Here is a 17,952-nt window from a genome sequence, read left to right on the forward strand (position 1 = left end):
GACGATTGTTGATATTGCCGAGCGACGCGGGCCCGAGACAAGGCGCTTTTGTACGTCGCGCCCGACAGAAGATAGGCGATAAGAGCGGAAAAGTCGCGGTGGAAGAGGAGCGTAGGACTGAGAAATGGTAGCACAAATAAAAATCGTTATTCGGTTTTATATATACATATATCTATATATGTTGCGTTTATATATATATTGAGCGCATTGTTATAATCCAAACCACGGGATGCGAATGCAAGACTATTTACATCCCGGGCGTTTCGCATCTTTCCTCTGTTGAAGATTCCCTCCGCAAGTCCAAGTCTCCGGAATCTCGATTTTATTTTGAGGCGAACGCAACCGAATCTCTCTTTCTGTTCATTAATCTCTAATTAGTGTGTAATTTCATTTCATTTTTTTGTACGATTATTGTCGAGTCATTTAATAACAATATTGGATTTCTTCAAATCGGAGATTTAGGACGAAGTTGTCGATTTTTATTGCGAGGTCCAAAAAAAAAAAAAGATCCTGTCGAAGTCACGAGATCGGGGATCTCGACGACGGAGAGGGGAGATGCCGAGGGCCCGGGAGGGGTGATGCCGGGTGTTAGATAATTAATTGTTGTTACTAAGTTAGTGTCTGTCTATTTGTATCTTCGTTCTTCGTCGGTGTTACGTAATCGTAAGGTAATTTTACGGTAAGTTCGCGCGAGCCGTGTACCGATCAAAGATTTAAAAGCCCCTTCGTATTTCGATTTCCCGCGATTTCGCGAGTTAGTAGGATTATTCGTATACCTAGTCAGAGAGACCCGAGATAGCAAACGTTAGTGCTCTTCGCCGACTCGTATCGACAGTTCCCTGTCATCATCTTGTCTCTTGCGTTGCGTCTGTTAATTGTCTGTTAAACGGCAGCCGGAACTCCCAATCGGATCGGCACCGAGGGCATTCTTCGCGAATTTCTCACTTCCCTCCTCTTTAGTTGTAGGCATCTCGCGCGAGATTTAGCTCCCTCCATGTGCCGTCGCACTTGTCATTTCCGTTGCTGCATTTCCATAGAAAAAAAAAAAACGCGAATGGAGAATACATATTGTATTTAGGTCGATCAAAAAGACTCGCCCGTCTCCCCCTCGTCTCGGTGACTCCTGCGCCGAGTGGAGCGGGGGACGAGCGCTTTTTTCTTCTCTCTTTGATCGGCCGAAGAATTATCATTAGAAGCCTTTCAGAGGGCGCGGGACGAAACGTACGTGATGTTGGCTGACGGAGAAATTTCCACTTTCATGGACCACGAACACACATATTGTACTCTTTTTCTACTACTCTTAAACTAAACAGACTGACTACCTTTTTGGATACCTATTACACGTTCAACGGGGCGTTTCCGCGTGCGGGACGGGGTTCCGACGAGATTGCCTCGCCGCGAGCGCGATTGGGATTTGGTCAGAGTCTCGTAGATCGACAAAACCGCGGTTTGCGACCGCGTTGTCGGGGAGGGGATCCGAACTGGTTTCCCAATCGAGGGAATTTTCCCGAGAGAAGAGCTTCGTATATTAATTATCTCGTAATAACTGACTACCCGTGCCCGTGCGCGAGCACCCGTCCCGCGCGGAAACGCCGCAAAGCGACGCTCGCTATCGTTATCGATCGGAGTGAATTGAGCGAGTCCTGGAAGGAATTGAACCGCGTGACTGAAGCTCCGATTTGTATCCATTTGAGTGTATATACAATAAGCGATACTAATTGTAATTGCGAATATGTAAGCAAAGCGTTGAGAAAGCAATCAAGTGGTCGTACCAATTTTACTTTTGCGATTGCATTTTGCGTTTTCATTTTCTCGTCTCTTTCTCTTCTTATCTCGATCGCGTCGAACGAATTTCTTTTATCGAATCGAACTCGTTTTTTTTCCTTTTTTTTTCTTCTTCGCGCCGGAGTGTTTTCTCGTCCTCGTTCTCCTTCTTTCGGCGATTCGACGATTATCGCGCCAAATGTTGCAGCGCTTACCCGGGAGGACGATTTGTCTCCGCGAACGGTACAGCCACTTCGTTAGCACTACGTTAATTATGATGGTTGTCATGTATGAATAATTTATAGTTTGTAACGGTGATCGATGTACAAACAGATTACTCACGTTCTATACCGGACGTCGTCTTCTGATATACAATTAACTATTGCATTTTGAATATGTTAGTGGAAGATGTCTGACCTTTAACGAGAAGTCCTAGTTGGTTGTGCAGCAATAAATAAATTAATATTTACGTATAAAGTGTTTGGATATGTCTGTAAACGTTTCACGAATCTCTACGCTTCTGCATCATGAAACGATACAAAGCGATTTTGATCGTTCACTTGATCGTGAAAAATGAAACAGGCCGCGGAAGAGAATAATGTGTTAACAAACAAATAGTCTAGAAAATAATCTTAATTCAGTAAAGCAAATACGATCTTATTAAAAAAAGAGCACGAGGTGTTTTTCTTTTCATTAATACTTCTTTTATTGTCTGAAGACTTGAACCGCGTTACTGAAACTCCGATTTGTAGTGTATATTATTAAATTAATAAGATTATTTTTATTTAGACGACAGTTCATGCAACATCATTTTTTTAATGGAAAAAAACTCATTTCTGTTGAATTGTTTGCACATTAAAAGAGTTCCAGATTCCAAGATCCAGTAGTAATTTTATTGTGCGCGTACAAAATTAGTCAATTACAAGATAAAAGACGGAGCTACACATGTAAAAGGTAAGGCAGTACAAAATTGATGCAGCTATGGTACCTTTTCGAAAGATACGTAAAATACACAAAGATGTTCTATAAAATATAAAACGCAATAATCGTATCGCTATGTAAAGGAACGTGATTCTTCTTCGCAATCCTCGCACAGGTAAGAACTTCGAGATAATATCATTAACAACGTTGTTTCGTGCCGCGGTAGACTCTCGAAAAATTCGTGGGATTTGATCTTAAAATTGCATCTAATTTTAAAATCGCTATGTAACATATATACATATAATTTTTAACTCGCAATACAAATTCCGCGCCTATATACATAAGCATACATATTATAGCTATATATAGGATCCACCTGACTCCTATATATAGGATCGAGCGCTAAATTTAAGAAAAAAAGATGGGTATCAGCGTACGAAATACTGATATGTATATTAGCACATATCAGTGCTTTGTGCAGATGGTACAGTACATAAAATTTTATGTCCGAAGCTGAATACGTCTTTTCTTCTTTTTATAGTTGAGCCATGTTAGACCTCCTGTATATTAATTATCAAACTGAGATTACGAGGGTTATATGGCGAAAGCGTTGAATAACGCTGTTGATTTTTATAAGTAACGTAAGAATTAAAATGCTCGCGTGAATTTATTGTACGTCTGTAAACGACGATTCACGCGCCGATCAACAGATACGTCGGATTCTCCACGTAGTGCTTCCACAGATTGGAGAACTTGGCCACCGTCACGCCGTCGACGACGCGATGATCCGCGGACCAGCTGACCGACATGATGCTGGCCGGAACTACATTCCCCTTGTCGTCGAATCGCGGCACTCTCTGCGCCCGTCCAAATGCTCCGACTATCACCTGCGGCGGCACGATCACCGGCTTCGTGTACGTTCCACCGATCTAGAAGTCGACAGTTGATTAAGCGACAACTAAACTAATAGAAACGAATGTCCAGAAGACGAAGAAAAAAAAATGAAGAAAGATAAGTCAACTTTCTGGACACGTGGACTCAGAACTTTTAGAAGTGGATTAAAATTTAGACGTCGTTAAAGATTGCGTTCATCGCGAACCACGTTGCAGCCCGCCGCAGACACGATTTGTACGATTAATTTCTAATTCGCTTCGATTGATTTTTTCTTATCTTCTAATACTTCCCCGCACACTTACCACGCCTATATTTGACAGTGAAAATGTCGTGTCGGCCAGATCGGCGAGCGGTATCAACGATTTGCTACCGCACTCCTGAAGCCTGTTGAGCTCCCGCGCGATCGCCAAAACGCTGAGATTCTGCACATTCTTGATGTTCGGCACCACCAGGCCCTGCGGAGTGTCCATGGCAATGCCGATGTTGTGATTGTCGAGGATCCGCAGCGTCTGGTTCTCCTCGTCGAGCCAGGCGTTCAACTCGGGGCACTGCTCCAGCGCCCGCGAAGCCGCTTTCACGAAGAACGGCATAAGGGTAAGGGAGACGCCCCGTTCCTTCAAGGAGTCCTTCACTTCGTTTCGGTAGCGAGTCACCTGGTCAACGTTGCACTCGTCGCTGTAGACGAAGTGCGGTATGCTCTGCAAAAAATTCGCAGTAAAGATAAAGTCGTTCCCTGACTCATTTCTATCTCATTGTAAATTAATTTTAGCCCCAGTTTAATTTACTCTTTATCTTGATCTAATTTTAGAACCAGAAGAGGATAAAAGCAAATAACTAAGTTAAGCCGAGATTAAAGTTAACGTTGATAGAAATAAATATCTGGATAACTCGTTGGAGATAAGAATGGCGTAAGAATATGAGAAAAAGAAGGAAGTTCATTAAAAGACAGAAATTGTAGAGATAATTAGAATTTGGAATTGTATATTAAAAATTAAATTAAATTTATAATTAATTTTAATTTAAAATTAAATATAATAAAATTTAAATATAATAAATATAATAAAATTAAATATAATAAAATTAAAAAAATTGAAAGTAGAGAAAATTAAATTGCGAAAATTAAAACACAATATAAGATTGAAATGAATGCTAAACATTAAAACAAGACAAAATATAATGTTTAAATTAAATGTAACAATTGTAAAAAATATATATAATATAGTGCTTTAAAAAATTTTTTTGCACACAATTTGCTCTCGTTAAATACTATTAGAACAGACAACAATTTTTTCAGCGTCTCGACGACTCACCAGAGATTTCGTCATAGTTTTCCACATGTGTTTCGTGTATCCTTTAAGACCGACCGTACTTCCCGTCACGCTCGACAAAACTTTCACCTTAGCTTCCGGACTCGCACTAATTTTCTTCAGGTGCGCCAGCATGTCCTCCTTGAGCACTCTTCCATCCTTGCCGGTCGCTGTCACGTCCTGCAGCCTTATATTGTTCTCCCTGGCTATCCTCCTCGTCGCCGGGGTCGCCAGCACCTTCCCATCTCTCAAGATATCCTCCGATTTCTCTCCGTCTATTCTTCTCTCGCTACTCCCCGAATTGTCAGTCTTCTGGTCAGTCTCGGTACTCTTTGCGGTCTCGCCCGCGACGTCTGTCGAGTCGTCCTCCACCTCGAAGTCCAGTAATGCCGAACCAACCAACGCGACGTCGTCAATCTTGTAGTGCAGAGTCTTGATGAGGCCATCGTAGCGACTCGTGATTGTCACCGAGGCCTTGTCGCTCTGCACCTCGCAGATGTTATCAAACTGGCTCACCTGGTCCCCTGGTTTCACGAACCTAACAAATTTTGCCGAATTCAAACATGGAGACAGAAATGTTTTTTGGACGGTTGTCAAAAAATGCCGAACGCATTAACTTAGACATTGAAAGTGAAAATTTAAAAAAGCTTTTGAAATCAAAATTAAAAACGCTTTTAAAATTAAAAAAGCTTTTGTACGCGATACCAAATAAAATAAGTATTAAAATTTTTTAAATCGAAATTTGAAAAGGCTTTTTATACCAAATAATTTAGTTATCAAAATTAAAAAAGTAGTACTTTTTAAATATGTATTTTAAATTAAAAACGTGACAGCAAATAATTTAGTTATCAAAACCAAAAGATTATTCTAATATTTGTTTCCTAAGAGGCCGCGTCGTTTTTTAGATTCTGAGGATTCCGCGCATTCAAAGCTGGATGACGTTTTAGCAATTACCGTTGTACTTAGTCACGTGAGAAGAAATATTTTTCCGATCCAAACTTATCACATACCATTCTTTCACCGTGACATCTCGAATTCCCTCACCGATGTCCGCCAATATGAAGGGTACCAGTCTGCCGGAGAGAAACGAGCTGGTAGACAAGAGTCGCCATGTCGAGTCGCGCGATCGTTCGGCCTAACTCAAACAAAAGATTAACAATAGTAATTTTGCCAATAATAAATATAATACTGTAATAATCGCGTTGTTGCCGCGAGATAAGTGATGAAGTCAGATATGTAAAGTATCTGACAAATTCACATAAAAAATAGGAGACGAAGCCATTAAATAACGTTAAGAAAAGATCTTGCGAAATGATGAAGCAACGAAATAATACGGACGAGAGTGAAGATGAAGAAATAACATTTATATAAATTACAATTATATAAATAGAAATAACAATTACACAATTAATTGGAGCAAACTCTTGACTTGTAATCCGATTACAGGTATAGGCCGGGGTAAACGGCGCACCGGTTTTGATCGATTCGAAGGCAGTTTGCTGCTCTATTCACGCATAATGTATTTTCTGTCTTGCTCTGTTGATTTATCGCTTTGCTCGTTTGTGAAACTTGTTTCACCTCTGTTACATTATTTCTCCCTCTAGACCCCGGTAGTAATCACCTGCGGTGATTTTTACAGCGAAAGAATGGAGCTTAGTAATTTTCTTTACTGATTGAAAATCTTATGTCTATTTTTTTTCCATTTATTTATCTCTTTAAAAAAATATTGAGAAAGATATTAAATCTGTGTACATAATGATCTCAAATGTGTAATACTAATAAATGTAAATTATAGAACAGCCAATAAATATACAATAATATTGATTTTTAATTGGGTGTAAAACAATCAGATGATTAAACAAAAAAACTGGATATTTATTCCCGGATTAATAATTCTCGATTATTTTATCAATTAAGGGAGAACATAGTTTTCTATCTAGAAATTTGGAAATTTTCACTACTGCACGGCGAAAAAAAATTTGCTGATACAGCAAATATTTAGATATTTACATGAATTAAATATGCGGCAAATTTCGTTAACAATTTGACAGTTTTTGATAACAATATATGAACGATATATAAATGATATAAACGACAAAATTATTTGAGAAAATTGATTTTATTTGGCGAAATAGCGTTACTGCAAATTATTCTGTTCCAATAACTAAACCTTTATTTTTTATTCTCCCTTTTTTTAACTCTTTATTTTATTTACTCCCGTTCGTGCCAGCGACGATTTTATTGTAACAGCAAAATGCATTTACTGTATGAATACCACCGTTTGCATTAATAAATAAACGAATTGTTTGTGCTTTAACAAGTTAAAGCAAACGTGTTTCTGTAAATAAATTTACACGGAAAAATTTTTCTATTTTACCAGCGAAACGAGTCTTATTGTAACGTAAAATATTCAGTTATTGTAGCGTTTAAAATTCAACAAGAATTAATTGCGCATAAATTTGTTCAGCCCTGAGTTGCATATAGTCAATATCTCAAAGCACATCATTCGATTTTATGCAGCACACATTAACTAATATTCTAACAATTGCAATTATTATGGATTATTGTAGTAATTTATATTAAGTTTTATACATTAAGTATTCACCTATTTATTATTTAATTATTCTGAAAAATCTAGACGTGTTAAAAGAACGGAAACTATATAGCTGTACCTCCGCGATAACGATTTTAATAGTAGTTGCAATTCCCTCGGTCAAGGAAAAGGTAACTTTTATATTTTTGTATATTTTAATAAATTTTTATGTATTTTTCCGCCCGATTTCCCGAAAAGATTTACTCAAAGGATTTCTCTTTTTCAAACTCGTGGCTCGAATATTTTGTCGAAACCTTATCATCCTTCCGCGACAGAGCCCGATAAGGCCGAAGAATCGGTGACGCGACGATGAAATATTCATTCTTTATTCTCGTGACGTTAAAGGTCTTGGTGGCTCGCTATAGTCGCGAGACCACTTGCAACGTCGGTGTCAGAGTTCAATCCGGCCTGTTGATATAGCGACGACGGCACGTGGCGCCGTTCTAATGGAGCAGCAATGCCGCTCTCCACTCGCCGTCTCGATTGCTTCACTTTGATTACTTTCCGCTCGCTCCTAATTCCTCTTACCGTTCACCAGCACAACACTCACGCGAATTAAACGAAAGAAATTGAAATAAAGGATAAGAGAAATTGGAAAAATTTATTTTCCAACACGTCAAAGCAGGCCAGAATGCAGGCGCTCCGCAGGCTGCCACGCGGGAGACTGAAAATCTCGCCGTACAGGCAGCCGCAGTACAGATAAGCATTCTCTATTAAAGTTAACTAAAAAATCGCGTTCATTCGGCAATCGTCGCACGCACAAACACTTTTTACCTACCAGTCGCGCGGCCGTAAGTAATCGCCACGAAAGAGAAAGAGCCATCAGCTGGTTCGTTCGATCGAGGAGAGACGCAGAGAACTCCGGAGTCTTCGGAGCACGCACGACACATGACGCCACGACTCTCGCGATAGTTCGGGAATATTCGTATATTTTACCGATACGGCAAGCCGGTCGTTATCATATATCATCGTTCCGAGTGGGGGCCGGAAAAGCGTGTCTCGTACGTATATTATATGTACGTATGTACATATTTTTACGAAGCGAGGCGCGTTATGCAATTGTGAGTCGACAGAAAGAAATGTATGATCGACCGCGAGCGTATATAACGACAAGTGTTTTCTTATATTAATTTCTATCTAGGCCTGTTCTTTTTAGCTGAACCGGCTGCACTAGTTCACAGAGTTTATCTTTCTTCTTTTAATGTAGAAAGAGAAAGATAAACTCTGAAGTAGTGCAGCCAGTTCAGCTAAAAAGAACAGGCCTGTAATACGTAATGGATTGTGCACGAATGTAGTTATCAATCAGATTAAATGATTGAGCACGTCGTACATCTATAATATTTACTTCGTTTTTCACTTTTGTCACAAACGCTATTATGCATCTTACGATATTAAAATATCGTAAAAAAATTTTATTTCATTTAAGACGCATTTTTTTCTAATTGTAAGATGACTGATCGAACCAAGTAACAATTCAAATGATAATTTCGGGGCTGGAGATTCTGATCGAGATTCTTCAGGATCATTGTAGATGCGTTATGACGTTTCAGAAATCTGCACTAATTTTACTTCCCCGAATAATTTCCTCGGAAGAGATCCCCGTTCACTAAAATTTCTATCTCTACAAACGTACACCTTTTAGTCGAGCCTTTTGATTATGCATATCTATTAGTAATGGCAAATATTTATGCTAAAGCACGTTGTCATGCCTGTAAAATCCAGGATGACCCATTAAAGAAAGCAATGCCGAAATTATTGGCGAAATGTTTACTCGAATGATCTCTGATACAATATTTGCGCCCGTCAATGAAGCTAGAATGTGTTTCACAGCGTGGTTCAAACGAAACTTGCAGAATAATATTTTTTTAATGTCATAGAAGATTATACTCCAAAAAATTATGAAATATTAAAAGACGATCTGAGGTTCCTGAGAAATTGGAGTCAGAATAAAATATCGGAAAATTATCCAATTATCTTTATTTTGACTCCAGTGTTCAATCATGTCAAATCATACTTTAAATATTGCATAATTTTCTGAAGTACAATTACTCATGGCATGGAAAATATCCAAGCCAAATAAGCAAGTTTTGTTAGGCCAAATGGCCTATTTAGAAGAGATTTTCTTGACAGAGATACCCTCGGTGATTTTTGCCGTTGTCTTCCGAGAGGTGGCAATCGCTTCAAATCAATTATAATCAAATAACATCGAGATTTGAGAGTTATATTGTCCTAGGTGGATTTAAAATTGAATCTTTGGCATAGAAAGTTGCCACGCAGCTTCTCGCGCCACGATCGCTCACTTTGCTGACAAGTGAAAAAGAGATAAATAATTGAATACATATTATATAGGTACGTTGCACTAGTTAAAAAAAGAGAGAAATGATAGATTCTATTCAAAAATGACACATTTAATCAATTATACATTTGTAAGATATATTGATCTTAACTTTCATCCAAGAACTTTAAGAATTTTATATGAAAGGCTATATGCCAGTGAATGAACTGAATGCTACAGATGTGTTTGATCACTTGTATGCAATGATACTTGATTATGCAAATACAAAAACGTTGAAGTGATAACTATTAGGAGAGATCACTAAACACGGACTAACTCTTTTTATTGTTAATATTGATCGAGCTCGATAAGACTGCATGGAAATTTTCCATGAAATTAATTTAAATATGAGCCAAATTTATTGTAAACTATAACGTGGAAAATATTTTTATATGCACACATTATAGCTTCGCATTATTAAAATTAATATTGACAAGTAAGTATCCTTACATTAAGAATTAATATTGACAAATAAATATTTTAATTATTTCTAGACACTACTCTCCCCTATACATACATACATTTATTTATCATGTTTTTTTCTTTTCGCATTTACAAAAATCTGTTTATTAATAAATTATAAAAAATTTTAGACAAAAAGGTAGATTTGATCTTATAAATAGAAGTTGCTACAATCTGTTTCGATTTTACTTCCGTTGAATTATATTTTACACACACATACACACACACACACATACACATACATATAAAATAATATTAATTATTAATATTCACAAATTAATTTCAATTTTGAATTTTTATCTACATTCATGAAAACGTATAATTTTTATTACAAATACAACTTTTTTATATTATGTTATGGCCGTTTAAAATGTTTTCTATGACTTAACTATCCATTATTGTAGACTCCAGCACAGGATGAATATCTTTTCTACGCTGAATATTCAACCAGAATCCATTTTCCGGCATCAATACCAAACCTTTGTTGAATTTTATTGGAGACGTAGTTTTTGCATTAGGTTTCAGCTCGCATCGCGCTAATAAATGAAACAGCAAGACTTTGACCTCCAGCATGGCAAATCTATTAGCTATGCACATTCTTGGTCCTAATCCAAATGGCATGTAATACGAAGAATTGTGCATCTTGTTGTCTAAAAATCTCTCCGGATCAAATTTCTCCGGATTATCGCAGTGCTTCTCATCACGATGGATTGCGAAGATCGGAATCCAAAAGACCATGCCCTTCTTCATGACGAAAGGTTTCTCGTCCGGTAATGCGGGTGGTAATTCATGATCTCGCTCGCATACCCTTTCCAAGAAGAACACTGGTGGATACATTCTGAGAGTCTCGCTTATCACCGCATCTAAATATTCGAGCCGATTAATGGCCTCGTAAGACACGTCTCCATTCGAATCCTCCAGAATCTTGTCGATCTCTTGCTGTAACCTGGCCTGAACCTCCGGATTAGCTGCAATTTCGTGAGCCGCAAAGGACATCGCGGTTGAACTGGTGTCGAAGCCACCGAAGAAGAAGATGAACGCTTGCGCCGTCATGTCGTCGAGGTCTAGTTCTCTGTGACCTTCTTTGCCCCGTATATCCATCATTAACTGCAGCATGTCCGGGCGCGTAATGTGTTTCTCGTCACGAGTGGCGATTGTAGTTGCTACAATGTCCTTGAAGAAGTGCGCCACATGATCACTTATAAGCTTCAAATTGAGAATTCGCCCGATTGTCGGAAAAGTTCTGAGAAAAATGAACTTTGCGCCGCGAACCCCTAAGAAGTTAGTCGCCTCCTTGCCGTAAACGAAGAACTTGTTCGTCGGATCCTTCATAGAGTCGATTTTGATTCCGAAGGCACACGTGGCGATGACGTCGTTCGTGTATTTCGAGAAGGCATCTTTCATGTTCGTACCGCCTTCGTCCGCCGGCAACGCTGATAGAAATTTTGCAAAGTCCACGGCACATTCCGACATCAACGTAAACATCATTTTCATCTTGCTGGACGTGAAGGAGGGACTCAACAGGGTCCTTACGTTCCTCCACTTTTCACCGCGAAGAGAAAACAGATTTTTTCCCAGTAAAGGATCGTTCAATTCGGAGAAACCGCGACGATCCGGGAAGGCCTCGAAATTTTTAATGAGGACATTCTTAATGAGCTCCGGATCGCGAAGCAAGAAGAATGGTTTTGTCGTGATGTAGAATCCAAAATACTTTGCGTTTGGATTGAAATTGTATATCTCTTGAAAAAAATCGGTGAATACTCTTTGACGAAATATCGATAATATGCCTTTGAATATTGAAAATGGAAAAAGTGGTATGTGTAAAACACCGTGTCTTTTAAATAAATTATAATTTCTAAAAAGGTAATCAATGCTGACCACACCGATCACTATCGACAACAATATCGACCAATATTCCATGGCGAACGTTGAAGATCTCTTTAGGATTTCTTTACAACCGTTTGATGTAATACAACTGAATGAAGAGCTTTAGCGATACTGACGCGAATCGTTGCAAATAACTGCTCGTACAGCATTCCTTATCTCGTAATATACGTAGTATATTACGTAATCTTTCTGACGCAAGTTTTCAAGCTTATGTAAGATCAGTTATGGTACTTTGCTCGGTACTAATCAGAAATGTCGGATAATTTTTTTAAGTTTTAACTTAAATTTACAATAAATTTATGTACAATGTTAATGTAACATATTTAAATATGTAGCTGTTTGTTGTGCATAATATGTACATACACATACATATAGATTTGTAAAAATAAATTGCGCTTATATAATCCGGAGAAGAAAGCAGAAAAAAAAGACCAATAAAGAAATTTATTGGTCTAATATCACATTCAATTGGCAATTTAAATGACTAATACATATATATATATATATATATATATAAATTTTATATTTAACGCTGTTATCGGATTATTTCTAAATAATATAATATATAAAATGATGTTTGAAAATATTTTTGACTGAAGTTAACATTTGAGATAAGATAAAATAAAATAAAATAAAATAAATAAGAAATACATATATAAAAATATAAATATCGTTTCAAGTTATTGTACGAATTATTACATTGAATAGAAAATTCAAATAAATTTTATTAAAAGCAAACGTACTGGAAATCATATTTTAATTTGAAGAATAATAAAGTTATATGATTTATAAGAGAACGAAATTTTGTAAAATCTTACGTCTCACAAAGTAGCTTTATATAGAGATAAGGTACTTTATTTCTGCTTTTTATCTTATATTTTTATCTTTATGTTTGTTTGTTACATTTATTTTCTTGCTACTTGTTGATACGAAATGATACCGTCGATAAAGATATCAGAGTGTTACGTAGCAATTTTACACGGCACGTCATTTATAAATTTTTAATAAAACTACAGCGCAAGCTTTGATTTGATATTTAAAAATTATTACTCCTCGTATTTATAGACAATACAAACATACTTATATTCATCAATTTTATTACGTAGAATGATTATGTAATTTTTCGTCGATATATATGGACTTAATAAAATTAACATAGATAAGTATTTGTGTCGATATAAACATGCATCAACCGCAAATAACCGTCATCGGTCTACGTAACGCATCATTGCGCAAATACATATATTAATAAAATTACATAATAGCTCTTTTCATTATAATATGTTATCACAAACAAAAACATATGTAAATCTCTATTATCATATATTATTACCCGAATTGTAACTAATTAATGAAAGCACCTGCTTTTAAAGCGTGCGGCATATTTAGATTATCAATCAATCGATCGCGAAGCATGCAAACAGTAGAATCATATACGACAATAGCGCTTTAGAATGTTTTGACGATTGTATGAGAATACGAAGGACAGAATTGGCTCGTAATTGGACCCAACATGTATTAATTGTGAAAAGCATCAATTAACTAGTGCAATAAACCACAAAGCCAAATAAAGGTGCTATTGAACAATTACGTTAAGAAAAAAATCTTACTAACCGATACGAAATAATACGGACAAAAGTGAAGGTGGAGAATAGAAATATGAAAAATATATTATAAAATTAATTGGAGCGTCCCTTTTCGATTTATAATCTAATTGGAATAGGTCAAGATAAACACTGGTTTTAATCAATTTTAAGGCAGATTGGTACTTAATTTAATCCGTAATGTCTTGTTCTTTTTATTTATCGCTTTACTCGTTTAGTTTGCAAGCTGTTCCACTTCTGCTACATTATTCCTCCCGGGAGTAATCACCTAAGATGATTTTTACAGCGAGAGAATGGAAATCATCTTCTTTACTGATTGATAATCTTATACCTTTTTTTTATATTTTTCTTTATTTTTTAAAAAATATTGGAAAAATATTAAATCTACATATATATATATATATATATATATATATATAAACTAATAAGTAGAACAGTCCATAATATACAATAATCGTGATTTTTAATTGTGGTGTAAAAAATTAAATGATCGCTTACGTAAAAAAAAAAACTGGATAATGATTGCCGGGGTTGATTTTCGATTATTTTCTTAATTAAGAAGGAACATAGTTTATTTTTTCTAGAAATTGGAAAATTTTCACTATTGCACGGTGAAAGAACGTTTGTTGATACAGTATACATTTAAATTTGTATCAATTAAATGTGTGGTAAATTTCGTCAGTCAGCAATTTAGTAGTCTTGTTATATAGACGACAAAAATATTTGTTGAGAAAACTGATTTTATTTGGTGGAATAGCGCTTCGTTATGAAACCACATATTGTTCCGTTCCAATAACAAAATCTCCCGTTTCGTTTTTCCATTCGCCATTTTTGTTTATTCTCGTTCGACCAACTCTCCGACAAGCGATGATTTTATTGTAACAACAACAAAAATGCATTTGCTATAGATACACTGTTTGTTTTAATAATTAAATAAACTGTTTGTTTTAACAAGTTATCTTTTTTTCTGTTTCGTGTTACAAATTTGCTCGGTAAAACTTTTCTATTTTTCCAGGAAAACGAATCTCACTGTAACAAACAATCTGTGATCAAACAATCAATATATCATAGCATTCAAAATTCAATAAAAACTAATCACAAATAAATTCGTTCAGCCCTGATAGGGAAACGAGCTATAGATATTGCAAAAGTGATATAAAAAAAACTAACGTCACGCGTCGAAAGATCACGTTTGAAATAAGTATTCTAGATGGTCAGATTTTAGGATCCTGTGAATTCTGTGAACTCGACTTGGGTCGAAATGTGTTTCAAAATAAAAACTTTGAGCGCCGTTCTGCGCCTGTTGGAGAAGATTTAACGAAAAATTGGGAACAAACTTTCCTTATTTTCTTCATTGAATATGGCAATGGCAAATATTTATACTGAAACACGTTGTCATGCTTGTAAAATCCAGCATCAATAATTAAAAGAAACAATGCCGATTGACGAAACATTCGCTCGAATGATTCCTGATACAATGTTTGCGCCCGTCGATGTGACTAGAATGCGTTTTACAGTGTGGATGAAACGAGATTTGCTTGATAATGTTTCCGACGACATGGGAGATTATACCTCCGAAAATTATGCAGTATTCAAGATAGAACCTGACGTGACGGAACACTGAAGTCAAGATGAAATTCCGGAAACTTATCCGGTGCCGCGAAATAATGTGCAGAATCTTAAACTTGCTTCAAAAGTGCTTATACTTTGACTTATTTCTTCGCTGTCTACATACGAGTGCCAAAAAAATGAATTGAATACGTATTGAATGCATATCTTGGACTAACTAAAAAAGATCGAAGTAACTGATGGAATATGTATAAAAATAAGCAATTTATGTAATGCATGTAGGATTCATCTCATCCTTCGTCCAAAAACTTTATGAATTAAATAGACGCTATATTCAAGGGACGAATGAATTAATTGCTGCAGATATGTTTTGCCGCTTGCAGTTAGAGTATTTATTTAGTCCCATGGAAAATTTCTATACAGTATTGTAATTCGATTATAACAACATTAGTCCGCATTTATTGAGGTCTTCCAATTTTAACTTTAACGATGATGCATTAATTATCAGGGATCATTGCATTCAAGCGGCGAAATACATCTGTAGCATACATTTAGTTCATTCACCACTTGCATATAGCGTCCACATAAAATCCATAAAATTTTTGGACGAAGAAGGGTGAGATGAATCCCACATGCATTAAATTTGTATATATTATTGTGTGTATTGTATATATTTAAATATTTTCTTCTCAGTCCTTTTACTCCTGCCAGAACTGACGTGATCTCTCATCGTATTTCTGCGATATTTACAATTTTACGCAGATATACGAGACCTACAGTTTAACGCCGGTTCCGAACGACGACCTTAATTAGAGGAGTACTTATGGCAAAATGCTGTCGGTGGATTTTTTCCGAGAGGTAGCGATGGAATAAAAATCCGATGTTTCTGATCGGATTTAAATTCGAATTTTCGGTAAGCATATATAATAAGCAGACGCACAACTCTCTGCGCCACGATCGCTTACTGATTTAAATATAATTTATAATAATTATATGTATATAATTGTAGATATAATTAATTTAAAATAGTTCGATTTGTGTTAATAAAACTGAACAATTCTACCTCATAATAGATATTTTAAAAAACTAAATTCAAATATTTTCTAAGGATGACTAAACTTCGATTAACTTAATCAATACGGCTAATACCTGTATTATTTCATTAATATAAATAATTGATTTTTATTATTTATTACATGAAGAAAAAGAAAATTAAAGACAAATAATATAATTAAAAAGGCAATTTTTATTTAGGCCGCTATTCATAGTCCGATCTTTATATTTAAGATTATTATTTAAGTACCCCACGTCTTAAGCATCTCGACACGCCGATCATTTCATTGACTAGATAAAATCTTAAGATCGCCCATGATTTAAGACAATTTTGAATACAAGATTAGATTATAAATAATTAAGGTAGTCGTTTGAAATGATTTTTCTCATCTCAGCAATAAGAAAACAAAGCTAAGTTATCGTAGTCTTCATTACTAATTGCATTTGGTCGCTTTTAGTATAACGAAAATGAAGAAAAATTGACAAAAAAAAGAAAGAAATCTTTAAATGATAATTAGTGCAAATAGTATATAAAAGAATATATAAACAACATACATGGAAGAATGTATAAGTAATACTGTAATAAACTCTTTGTAGGGAATAATGTAATAAATTCCTTGCAAGCTTAGTATCATCAATATTAAATTGTATACTAATTTAACAATAATTGCATATTAATATAATAATAAAATTTCATTTCCAACTTCGACATAAGGCCCTCAAGACCGGATAGCAATTGCATGATTGAAAAATATAAAGATAAAATATATAAATCTCATAAATACCATTTATTTGACGTATCCATTAGAAATCCTGCCCGATGACCGGAGAAATGGCAATATTTATTTATTTATTTATTCCGTCTGTTGCACATGTCAATCGTTGCTTATTTACCGAAACAATTCAATTCGATTAAAAAGGACTTTTCTTTAAAGTTTTTCCTTTGAAGTCCTTCTCTAAAACATATATCCATTTCGTGAGTCGTCTTGATTTAAATATTATATAACAGATATGCCGATATTATAAAGTACTCATTTTTCAAAAGTGCAAAAGATATACCGATTCCATTGATGCTTGCGCTTTGTGAACTCCGCCCTCGATTCGATGCAAAGGAATGCACGATGTGTAAACATCTTCAGAAGGAAATCGCCGTAGGCGCTAAAAATGATTGAATTTCTCGCGCTTATGTCTGCCGGTCGTGGGGATTGTTTTACACCTAATTTCGAAAAACAATGTGGGACAACACCGAACATTTATTCATTCAAGTCCAGGGGAATCCTCCGAATTTATATCGGTTTTCAGGAAAGATGGATAATGGGTGAGAATGAATCACACACTCCCCGACACGCCATTCAATAATTGTTTTATTCCAGATCCGATCTATCTCTCTTTCGTTCTCTCGCCGCGCTCGTTACAATAGAAAAGATATTAGTATTTTCTCTCTCTGTCTCTCTTTCTCTTTCTCCTTTTTGCGTGTGGTCGCTTTGACTTTGGAGGCTGCGGGAGTCGGGCAATTTAATCGCCGATACAATAATAACGCGCTCTCTCTCTCTCTCTCTCTCT

The 17,952-nt window shown here is 36.0% G+C and overlaps 2 protein-coding genes across 2 annotated transcripts; both read right to left on the reverse strand.

Annotated features, from left to right (window-relative positions):
* Positions 1-2,635: 2,635 nt before the first annotated feature.
* Positions 2,636-8,420, reverse strand: LOC105456764 (lipoamide acyltransferase component of branched-chain alpha-keto acid dehydrogenase complex, mitochondrial). Its single transcript, XM_011701049.1, has 5 exons — positions 8,258-8,420; positions 5,897-6,021; positions 4,890-5,424; positions 3,882-4,277; positions 2,636-3,614 (listed from the first exon to the last, which is right to left on the reverse strand). Exons 1-5 carry the CDS (start codon positions 8,300-8,302, stop codon positions 3,378-3,380), a joined length of 1,338 nt encoding a protein of 445 aa, XP_011699351.1. The 5' UTR covers positions 8,303-8,420; the 3' UTR covers positions 2,636-3,377.
* Positions 8,421-10,578: 2,158 nt separating this feature from the next.
* On the reverse strand, positions 10,579-12,301 carry LOC105456765 (cytochrome P450 9e2-like). The gene has a single exon (XM_011701050.1). The coding sequence runs from the start codon at positions 12,194-12,196 to the stop codon at positions 10,661-10,663; it is 1,536 nt and encodes a 511-aa protein (XP_011699352.1). The 5' UTR covers positions 12,197-12,301; the 3' UTR covers positions 10,579-10,660.
* Between the last annotated feature and the right edge of the window lie 5,651 nt (positions 12,302-17,952).

Source organism: Wasmannia auropunctata, unplaced genomic scaffold (assembly GCF_000956235.1).
Source record: "Wasmannia auropunctata unplaced genomic scaffold, wasmannia.A_1.0 LD335556.1, whole genome shotgun sequence".
In the NCBI taxonomy this organism is placed as follows: domain Eukaryota; kingdom Metazoa; phylum Arthropoda; class Insecta; order Hymenoptera; family Formicidae; genus Wasmannia; species Wasmannia auropunctata.

What these genes read in the sequence shown, in the direction of transcription:
- LOC105456764 (XM_011701049.1), bottom strand. Translation starts at nt 8,302, where the DNA reads ATGGCTCTTTCTCTTTCGTGGCGATTACTTACGGCCGCGCGACTG. An exon ending in GATGTCACGGTGAAAGAATG is followed by an intron (nt 5,425 to 5,896) that starts GTATGTGATAAG and finishes AAAATTTGTTAG; the next exon opens with GTTCGTGAAACCAGGGGACC. An exon ending in AAACTATGACGAAATCTCTG is followed by an intron (nt 4,278 to 4,889) that starts GTGAGTCGTCGA and finishes AATTTTTTGCAG; the next exon opens with AGCATACCGCACTTCGTCTA.
- LOC105456765 (XM_011701050.1), bottom strand. Translation starts at nt 12,196, where the DNA reads ATGGAATATTGGTCGATATTGTTGTCGATAGTGATCGGTGTGGTCAGC.